At 46.7% G+C, this 11,189-nt stretch overlaps 1 protein-coding gene across 2 annotated transcripts; it reads left to right on the top strand.

The window, feature by feature from the left end:
* Positions 1-327: 327 nt before the first annotated feature.
* Positions 328-10,987, top strand: CLDN16 (claudin 16). 2 transcript variants are annotated; one of them, XM_083848008.1, is made up of 5 exons: positions 328-1,208; positions 5,620-5,722; positions 5,974-6,138; positions 7,240-7,431; positions 7,768-10,987. In XM_083848008.1, the coding sequence occupies exons 1-5, from the start codon at positions 1,065-1,067 to the stop codon at positions 7,905-7,907; spliced, it is 744 nt and encodes a 247-aa protein (XP_083704134.1). In that variant the 5' UTR covers positions 328-1,064; the 3' UTR covers positions 7,908-10,987. The 2 variants fall into 2 exon arrangements, with proteins under 2 accessions (XP_083704134.1, XP_083704133.1); XM_083848007.1 differs by having other exon boundaries at positions 5,842-6,138.
* Positions 10,988-11,189: the final 202 nt, after the last annotated feature.

Raw genomic sequence — 11,189 nt, 5'->3', positions numbered from 1 at the left:
TTGCTATTATTTTTGGAGGGAACTCTTGTAGAAGAGAAAGCAAGCTTCGAACAGCTCTGTAAAAGTACAAACTGGCTCCATCTTCAGGTGGCAGATGAGGTGACAGACACGCTCGGGTTGGGAAAGCAGATTGCAAGCAGAGCAAGAATCTGCTCCTCAGCCCTGCACTGAAGACTTGCTCACTAAAAGTAAATCTCCACTCTTTTACAGCTTCTCTTTCAAAAAATAAAGATTATTGAGTATGTGATGGTTCTGTGCATATGGACCTTTGGGGCGGAAGGAATTACTAGTCCTTTTCCCCCTTGGTTTTCCTGGAAGGTGGCCCTTCAGCCTAGCTTAAAAAGGTCAAGATTCCCATGTGTGATCTGCAGTAAGGCCACAAACAAACTGATGACCAGGGCATGAGAAGTATGTAGGTTTGGCTTAAATGCAGAATAAATAGCTCCATATCTGAGCTGGGATGGTTGTCGGTGGTTCTTGGTGTTGGTGCTGATGGCCCACGACTGCTACCCTTTCCCTTCCCTTTCTGCATCAAACTAGATCATCAGGGTGCCGGAGCCCAACAGGGTAACCAAAGGGCCTGGGATGTTCACCTGTACACGCTATAGTTTCTCAGTACTAAGGCATGAACAAGTGCAGAGGAATAAATATTAATGTGCTTCATGCATGTGTGCACATGGATGCTCTTGTGTGTGACGCCTAGAGGTGCTCAAAACCGCTGTCCTGAACAACGAGTTTTGATTCTTTTACAAAATCCCTACTTTGCCAACCCCTGCGACGATACCTTTTTCTTCCCTTGGAGGCCCAGGACTCCAGCTACGTGTGTGTCACTTCTGCACAGTCCCGTTTCCCTTCAGCCAGGCACGACGAGCTCCAGCCGTGCGGGGCTGATTGGCTGCAGCAGCTCCACGTTCGGTGTGGGCTCCCTCCTCCTGTCCCTGCTGCAGCTCTGCTTTTGCAGAAGTCAGGATTTCCCATTGTTCATGGCCACTGGAAAGGGCAGCGGCGACCTGGACACGAAGGCTCTGCTTCTATTCCAGCTTTAAGAAAAAAGTGTTTTTCTCATGCCGCTGGATGTGCTACAGCCTTCTGGGATGAGGTTTTTCCTCCAGTATGCTGGCTGTTTTTTTGCTTTTTTCTCTACTGGGTTTTTGATAGCATCTACCTGGACAGACTGCTGGATGGTGAATGCCGATGATTCCCTGGAGGTAAGATCTTCTGGAGGACCTGATCTCCAAATCAAATGTGTCCTAGGGAGAGCATGGCATCATTGCTCCACTCTCATTTACATTTCCTCCGTTGGGCTGGATGAAAAGTGGATGAAAATGAAACAAATGACTCTGGCAAGAGCAGGAGAAAAGTGGTCATTTTGTGTAATTCTCTCTGCCAGGCTCTGCTCTCAGGAAAAGTCTAGAGGCTCCAGATTTAAAGGTGCATGAACTGGAGCATGTTACCCAGCATCTCCAGCCTGCACAGATATTTTGGAGATGTTTCTAGTTCTGTAGGTCAGGCTTCTTGGTGAAGAAGTCCAACATGTACATCTGTGCTCTGCAAGCATTTTTCTTAACAGCCATTGAGCTCTAGGGCTAGCAGAAATGTATGGGGACCATGGGGACCGCTGTCAGATCCAGCACTCAAAAATATTTTCTTGAACTTGTGCAGATATTAGCACTTTCATGTTAGAGAAGGGTTTTGGCAGAAGTAAACTGCAAGAAACAAAGGGGCAAAATGGCACATACATGTAAACTGTGCCCCAGACTCCAGACCCCAAACCATCCCTATTTCACCAGGACTCAGTACTGCAGTTTTCTTCCCCGAGCAGGCAGCATTTTCTGCATGTTGAAGGGCTACAGGGCCACAGCGTGGAAATCTGCTCTCTGGAAAACTGGGTGCTTTGTGCCGAGAAGGTGAAACATCTCCCAGGACAGAGAGTTTGGCTGAATATATCAGGAGGAAACTTTCTATCTGCAGGCTAGCACAGGAAACCAGAGGAGCTCCTCTGCATTCAGTGACGGTAATGCAATATTCAGCTGTTTGAAGGAAGCACAGTTGAAAGGGCATAACAGGCTCAAGGCTGCTGACTTGAGAGGAATTGCCAGTGAACCCCAGCAGGAAAAAGTGTGAACCCACTGGTGCTGGCTGGGATATTGCTCTTCATTTATCATCCTAATTTGGGAGTTATTTTAGATTAATTTCAGGAAACCATGTGAATCATTTGGGATCAGCTGAGGATATCAGTATGCTCAGAAAAGCCAAATGGATCCCAAATTAGGCATCATTTCCAAGCAAAACGGAGGAGGGATACCCAATCCTGAATAAAGTGAGTCCGGGAAAGAACAGAGCCTGATACCCCAAGGCTGTGTAACCTTGTCTTCTTGGCACAAAGGCACCTGTGCTGGGCTGTCCCTAAGTGCTCCATTAACACCCAGCGTGGTTATTAGCAGCCACCACTCTCACATTCCTGCTCTGAGTGTGAATACTAAATACTGGAGCAAAGTGCCCCCAGCCTTAATACCTGACCAAATGACCGCCCTAATGGCCCTAATGACTCATTGCCTCTTGCAATATGGGAACGCAGGGAAACTGTCCATGGCCAGAAAGGCCTGGAGTGCACAATAACTCCTCTTTTCAGCTAGGAAAAGGGTTACTCAGACAACTTTCGACTTCAGGAGAAAGCACCTCCATCCTCCTGCACGGAAATCCCCCTTGCCTTTGACCTTGGCCTCCAGCATCTCATCTCCACTGCAGGGCTCAGGATCCAGCAAGATGCAGCAGCACAGAGCTGGGCCCAAGCTTTTGCACTCACTGCGAGCATCAAGGCAAGCCTGGGTCAAGTTTTGCAGTGGTTTGTACTGGAAAAAGCCATAAGCTGCTTCCCAGCGAGCACTGTTGTGTACACTCAGTCCCTCCCTGTTGCAGACGGATTAAAAGTATCACCACCACTGTTAGACGCTGCCTGGTTCACTCTCGTGCTAGGCTCATCATCACTGTGTGCTGGCACCTTTTACAGTGCGGTAAAACACTGTGACTAATGTCTCTCACACGTTCGTCTTCTGTGCTTTCCCCAGAAGGGTAAGCGTGTGCTTGTTCTGTCATTTTTTATATTAGAATTGTTTTAGTAGTAATTATACATCCTGCATAGGATATGATTATATATATTACAGTCATTATGCAGTTTATGTTTTACATGCATACTTGTGTTAGGGAAAGCAGGTCGTGGCGATGAGTTTTGTAATCAGAGTGGGAGATGAGGAGTTCTGGCTGGGATGTGCAGCTCCTTGGGGAGTCCTTGGCTGGGCCTGGGGAAGCTGGAGCAGATTTGCTATGAGAAGAAAGAGGCAATGGGGTGCTACCAAAATGGTGCATGGCTCTGGCCATGGGATGACAGCATAAGTGCAGTGTCCCCATAATAGCCCCAAGTGGCCCTGACCCCTCTGTTTGCAGCAGCAAGTTTCCACGTGCCATGTGTGTGCCTGCCCAAAGGCAGATGCCCAAGGCTAGCTCAGGAGCAGACTAACAACCATAAGGACAAACAGCACACAAAGCAGAGGGGAGAAAGGGATGGCCAAGGAAGTTAAGAAACTGATAACAAATTCTGGAATAGTTTGGCCATGGCTCAGGCCAGCCACAGGTCCCCCCTCTGACATCTGCTCCCATCACTCCTGCATCAGGCAATGAAACTTTTATCCCTGGTTGTGCATGTGCTGCAGAGTTCCTTGGTTTTTCCCATTGTCTGTGCTAGCAAGAGTAGGTGACAGGTGGCACATTCCAAGAATAAAAAAAAACATTCATCATATTTTTTTTTTCCAGTCTGGGAAGGGGGTAGGTTCACAAGCTAGATCATGATGAATTTTTTACCTCTAAGACCTGCCTCTGTTTTACTTGGAAGCAAATGAAGCCTGGAATGTTGTTAGCCTCTTTATAAATAATTTAGATGAGGATGCTCCTTGTAAGATTTAAAAAACAATACTAATGTGAGCAAGTGAGGAAGTACATGAGAGTAGTAGCTGAATATAGAGTAGTATGAATAAGCCTACGGAGATTTGAGATGAATGTGAAATGGTATAAACACAAGTGGAACAAAATGCAGTTTAATAAAAATATGTTAATTTCAAGCACGGCACAAATGCTGATGAATTAAGACTGAAGAGGGGGTGCAGTTGTATTGAGGGCCACAGTAAAAGCTTATGCCTATGCAAATTGTTTAACATGAAACTGTTCTCTTGAAAAATAAGAATCAGTGAAAACAGTTTTTTTTTCTGCATTGCTCGTCATTTTGTGATATTTTTCATTTAGCTTGCCCCCAAATTCTGAGAAATTGTAAGTAGTTTTCATCTTCACAAAACAAAACATGTAGATTATTTTCATTAAAACTTGAATGACAACTTTTTGCCAGCCTGAAATAGTGAATCATTTTTAGTCACCTTTAATCCACCGTGCAGTATCACGGAGAGCTTGTACAATTTGTACGCTGTGCTGTGAAGAAAGTACTGTGTCTGGCTACAGGTTTCAATACATCGTGGATTAGACTTTATTAAGCAGCTGAGACGTGTTATTATCTGCTTTGCGATTTACAAAGCATAGGAAAAATGAATTTTTTACATCACCCAAACCAGCACGGTTCCTGTCCCCTTTGTGAGACCCATTCACCCCAAATTTCTCTTTCCACTAGCAGCAGCAGGGTGCCCCTGGCAGCAGCGGGGGCAGGCTGGAGCCCAAAGCTGCACCCACATTATCTCTGCTCCTTTTATGAGCAATCCCAGGAATGTTTTAGAGGCGCTCGTTGCTGTATTTGCATTGGTAATGAAAATGCCTCCCATATTAAAGCGATTTATGAAAGGCTGGGCTGGGAATGCTATCTAAGGCTTCGGCAGGACAGAAAGGATGAGCCATGATGCTACTGCAAGGTCTGCGAAGTCTGGATGTCTCGGCGATGAGTGGCCGGGCGCATGCGGTCCCACAGCCAGCAGTGCAGTGGGAGCCCCAGGGCCAGGATCAGCACCAGCTGCCCCTGCTTTTCCAGACAGTGTTCAGGGCTGAGTCACTTGGGGCAGCCCTTCAGAAACATCTGGGAAGGGGCTCACCCCTTGCTCTGCAGCAAAACACTCCCGTATTGCGCTGGGGCCAGGTCTCCTGGTGTGAGGCTTGTCCCCATGAGTCACGAGCGGCTCCGTCCTCCTGAGCCTTCTCCGCAGGAAGGTGGTGGAAAGGGAGTGTGATGGCAAACTCATGGGTCGTCTGGTCCACAGCCCTGCCCAGCTCAGCCTGGGCAAGCAGCTGGCGAGGAGACAGCAAACCTGCTCTTGGTTACCTCCAACCAGCCACCCCCAGCTTCTCCCAGAAATTCCCTTCAGAACTTTTATCCTTCCCAAAATGATGGTTTTGTGCCTCAATGTCTCATCTGAATCTCTTTCATTCTAATTTAAAACCATGAGCAGGGACACAGAAAACCTTGCCCTTTCTCCCCATCCTGCTCCTTTTTCAGTTCTTCATACTAAACAAGTCCAGCTAGCCATTGACATAACTGGACCAGGGTTCCTGCTGAACTGCCTAGCTGCCCACCTACTGCGTTGGTGGGTATAGTAATTTATGGTCTTTTTTTCTCCTCTTAACCTGTAGGTGAGTACAAAATGCCGTGGCCTGTGGTGGGAATGTGTCACAAATGTTTTTGATGGGATCCAAACTTGTGATGAGTACGACTCCATCTTCGCTGAGCACCCTGGTACGTAAGAGATAAAGGTACTTCCATGAGCAGTGGGGAGACCTGAGTGAAGAACAGGGAGACAAAAAGAGCAGATAATTTGGTGTACCCATGTATTGCAGCCATATTTCTTTTCTCAGTTGGGTATTACTCCCAGGGGAAGCTGGAGAAAGCTTCACTCCAGGAAAAAAACGTTCCCACAGGACCTGACCCCATTACCCACCCACATGGCCATTCCTCACGCAGTAGAACGATCTGCTTCTGTTCTGCAGTGAAGCTGGTGCTGACCCGAGCCATGATGATCACAGCAGATATCCTGGCAGGATTTGGATTTCTCTTCCTTGTCCTGGGACTGGATTGTGTGAAATTCCTTCCGGACGAGCCACTCATCAAGCTGCGCATCTGCCAGGTGTCTGGAGTTACCTTGCTCATCGCAGGTATTCCTCCACATCACCCCTGCCCTGCACAACACCCTTTAGCAAAAGGGGGAAGCTTTAAAGCCTTCCCTTATTTGGGGACAGGAGTTGGTGATTTTCTAGAGGGTAAACACAGGGGAAGGATGTTTATTTGCTTTTTTTTTGTGCAATATAGCTTCCACTATTCACCACCTGCCCCTAGCAGCAAATAGCTGAGTTTATCTGCTTTCATTTCATTTATTGGCCAGATGCCTTGGCTGCTGTGTTGACTGACTTCCATTTACTGCTGGTTTGCCGTGAGGAACTCAGTGTTGTTGATAGGGCAAAGAGGCAGAATTGCTGAAGGACTAGAAATGCCCTGGCACCCTGGTTTGGTTCCTTGCTCTGCCACAGATTGTGTGACCTTGGGCAAGTCACTTAGCCCCAAATCTCTGTAGTTGATTTGTAATAAAAGGATAATAGCACAGCTCTCCTTCCCAGGTGATAAATACCTGGCTGACCTAGGTGGTTTGCTGTTACAGCCAGTGGGAGGTTTTTAAATACAAAAATAAATAGACAGCTGACTAGGAACCAAATCATTTCATTTGACTTTTTGCCAATATTAACCATCTACCTCTACTTTAGCATCTGCAGATTTAACATGCAACTCACCCCAGCTACTGGGAGCACATGTACTTTGGGAGTACTTTGGGAGGTTCTTCATCCTCCATGTACTTCCCAAAGTTGACCGTTACAGTTCAGAAAGTCAAAGGAGGTTAGAAAATAAAAATCTCAAAGCAACTTTACAACAAGCTGATAAAATGAGAAAGGAGAAGCTTTATGCCTTTTAATGCAAAACACTGAGTGCTACCAACTGGAGCTAATGGTGACTGTGGCCACAAGGTGCAAACACTGCCTGAAAGGGCTCAGGTTGACATCAGTAGGGACAATGGTAAATCAGCCAAAGTGACTGGGCTGAGACAGAGCAGGGGCCAAAACTTCATGTCCAAGAAAGTTCTTCCCATCCTAAAGTCTGCTCCAGAAGAGAGCAGGCTGTAGCTCAAAATTCTGTGTTTGTGGTCTCTTTGAGATCACTGCGGCCTGTGTGGGAGCTCCATGTGGCACCTCCCTCCTGTCCTGCAGGTCTCCCAGGCATTACTGGCTCGGTGTGGTACGCCGTTGACGTCTACGTGGAGCGTTCCTCTCTGGTCTTCCACAATGTGTTTCTGGGCATCCAGTACAAGTTTGGCTGGTCCTGCTGGCTCGGCATGGCGGGGTCACTTGGCTGTTTCTTGTCCGGGGCCCTGCTCACCTGCTGCATGTACCTCTTCAGAGGTGAGGAGCTCTTTTAGGGCTGAAACGCACCTAAGAGACGGAGATGTTTCTCAGGGCCTGCTATAGGCACATGGCATTGGGAATGTCCTTCAGGTATGTCCTTCAGGATGGTTGCTCATCCCCAGTTGCAGCATCTTCAGCTGTAAAATGGGAATAGTGCTATTTCAGCAGCACTATAAAGCACATCAAGGGCTTTGGGTGGGAGCTGAGGTGTAAGTATGACATAAAATGTGTTATTACATCATATCTTTGAGTGCTTCTTTCTCTGTATTTCAAGGCTTTACAAGCTGAAAGTCACCAAGCACTTGTTAGCAGATCCTATTTCTCTCCTCACAGAGACCAGCTCTGGAAGGCTTCACTCTGCTTACTCCTTGAGAAAAGGCTATTCCTCAGCTGGGACAATTGTAACCAACGTGCACTTGCCATCCTCACAAACAGCTACTGCCAAAATGTATGCCATGGACACGAGAGTGTGAGGAGGAGGCAAACACACCAGAAAGAGCTCCACTCCAGTGGGTTGTGCAAGGACCTGAGCTCCTGTGGTTGTGGCATAGAAGAAAAGTTGAATTTTGAGGATGTACTGTGTGTTACAATATTTGCATTATGAGAACTTCACAAAAATTTCCTTCAAGAAAGTAATCTCCAGGAAGACTTTGCTTTAGGGATTCCAGCTTTCTCGAGTACTGGGGCTGCTTGCATAAGCACAGACTGAAATAGCCAACACAAAATCTTCCAGCTTTTGGCTCATCTCTATCAGTGCAAGTGAAATAAATCAGCTGCTCCTGAAATCAGCCACCAGTGTTCAGTGTGAAGATCCCCACACTGCAAGATGGATCTGCTCCCTGTCTGGCAATGTGTTGAAAGAACGTACAAAGCAGAAAATACAGGCTCCTGTGGAGAGAGGGACTGATCATCTGGCAAACATCTGGGCCCTGTGCAGCCAGCACGGGCGATGCTGCTCCTGAAGGCAGCTGGGGAGCTCAACAGAAGATAAAGAGCTGTGTTAAATGCCTGGCCACATTTTTTGGCCCATAAACCCCTGCACTGAGGAAACACTGCAAATTCAGGTGCATTCTTTCCTGTAAAATATAGACTTTCTCTGTAGGTGCTAAAATGTACATTAGGGATTTGCTAGATTCACTGAGATCTGGAAATTGCCAGCTTCTTTCTGCTTAGTAAAAGTTTTGCCTGGACAGACAGTGAGTGAAGATCCAAGACCTGGCCTTGTGTATGGCAATGAATCTATGCCAGCTAGGAAGCAGGATAAAGGATTGTAAAAACTTCTGTCTCTTTCCATCAAATGGGTATTTAAATCCAGTTCAGGACTGCTGTCCCCTGCTGCAATCCAGGCTGCCTTCAGTACATTCCCTAAGGATGGGTGCAAAAGCACTAACAGCCCTTCGATGCCTCTGAAGGAAAAAGAACTTGAGACATGGTTTTCTTAGGTTTGGTAGGAACTGCTCAAATCCAGTCTTTTCTGCCATGAGCACCACTTCATTTGGTGATGGGCACCAGAGAGTGAGAAAAGGCCCTCAGCACAGAGAGGTACCTGCCCAGGGGTGGTGGAGAAACATCAGCGGAGTTTCATTAGGGGTGTGCGCACCCTTGGGAACTGAGGGCCCACCAGATACAGGCTTCCTCCACTGACCACTTGGTGGACTGGAAGGAAAAACTCCTTCCTCTGATACAAAGTGAAGCCTGATGGCCAGAGGCAGATGGGATGGAGTGGGCTGAATCCCTCTGAGAGCCCCTACAATGGAAGAAGAGGGGGAAGAGAGGGAGTCCTCTCATGGATTATCCATGGGTTATCTTTTTTTCTGGGAAATTTTGTTTCTTGTTTAGAAGAGGAGGAACAGTCTGGGATCACCTGCTAATGCAGGTGTACTGGCAGATCTCAGACCATTGATTTCTCCTGTTCTTTTTCTGGGGTATGCTGTAGCTGGGGAGACTTCTGGGCCTTTGTCCTGATGGTCTTCAGCTTGTTTTAGGATGCCAGGAAGTGTTTTGTGACTTGCAACACATGGGTCACAACAAGTGGTCATTCAGTAGACATTTTGGGATTAAATGTTTAAGCTCTGGTCAAGGGTAAATATAGAGGACTGATCTTATTTTTTCCTCCAGCCTTGTGCTCCTCCAGGGGTACCAATAAGGCATATGCATACCCCAAATACTGTCTTAACTCACGGTGCACATTCCTCAAATATACATGTACACAGAGATTGTTGCATAAACATTCACAAGATTTTCTTTTCTTCAGTAAAGATGTGGAATAAGGGTTAACTCTGTTCTTCCTGTGCCATACAGTAGCTTTTGAGGATCTACGTCCTGCACAAGAGGGCTAAGAAAAGGTCACGGCAGCCCTTAGGTTTTCTGGGTTAATGTTTTGTAACCATTCCAGTGCTGCATTGGTTCATTCAAATCCCGCTGACACTCCATCTGATGTTTTGCACAGTTGTTAATATTTAATTGTTGATTCACTGATTGATTGAACTCTGATTTCATGACTGCAGTGTGCAGTCTTCATTAGCTTGTCATGATGCCACGATGCCAATCTATTTTTGTGTGGTCATTTACTCATTTGCAACAAACCCCCCAGAAAATACAGAGGTCTTCCTTTCTCTTTCAAAATCACAACCAGTTGCCAAGACTAAAGACATTGCAGGTGAGATCAGGTATTAATGCGTTTTCTTTAGTTCTTCCAAATTCCTATCTGCAGCCTACTCAGCTCATGGGAGGAATGGGGCTGGATATGACAACAGACTGCCCTTTCCTTCCTAATGGCCACTGGTGGTTCACAAGAGTCTATTCAGCTGCACTTTCCAGCTGAGGCCCAACATTTAATCCTTCGATTCCAACAGGTTTTTAGCCTTCTCCCACTTTTCACTGACTCCTAAGGAGCATTTTTGCCTATTGGGGCATTTAGTCCACTTCAGTTTCCTTGTTTAGTTTCTGAGGCCACAGAAAGAGCTGGGAACTGAGCCAAGACCTCCCCTTCTTCCTCCCTGACATCTCCTCAACCGCGCGTCTCCTCGACCCTGGGGCTCCCCATTGCCCTCCCTACATCACGCAGCCCAGCGCAGCCTGCCAGGGCTCCAGCAGGCTGCAGGTTACGGAAATGAGCAATGTCTTGTAGGTAAGCTCTTTGCAAAGCTGATTTCATACCCTACAAATAGGTATTGATTTCCCGTTTTGATTTATGCAAGCAAGAAAGAGGCCATAAAACGATGACATCTTCAGTAGCTGTCCTTGTCTGCCTACAGCATTTCGTCCTCTCGCCATCTCAATGAGCCTTGTTCACAAGGGCTCTTACCCTAGCTCTAATGAGGACTCACTCTTCTGTCCTTGTGAACGAACATCTCATGCAGGTACACGGATATGTTCCAAAATATGGATTTCCCTACTTTTTGCACGCATTGCAGTATGATTTATTTGTGTGTGAATTCAGTAGATCTCAACAATTATTTTCATTAGATAAGAATGCTACTTCAAAATTCTGTTTTCCTTACAGATTGTCATCTTTTTGAGACAAAATAAATGCAGTTGCCATTGAGTGTCAGCTTCCTCTAACACCACTTCCAAGTTTCACCCAGAAAGGAGTTTTGCCCTAATTCCTGGGAGGGAAATCTCTGCTCTATTGACAGGAAACCAGCCCCTGGGACAGTGGGGTGGATTCCAGAGGCTGCCTGGACCTTTGCCATTACCTGCAGATGCCAGACCCCAGTGCACATCAGTAGCAGCAGCTCTTTGAGAGCTGACAG

This window comes from Anser anser (assembly GCF_964211835.1).
Source record: "Anser anser genome assembly, chromosome: 9".
Taxonomy (NCBI): domain Eukaryota; kingdom Metazoa; phylum Chordata; class Aves; order Anseriformes; family Anatidae; genus Anser; species Anser anser.
This window is presented reverse-complemented; position numbering and strand designations above follow the sequence as displayed.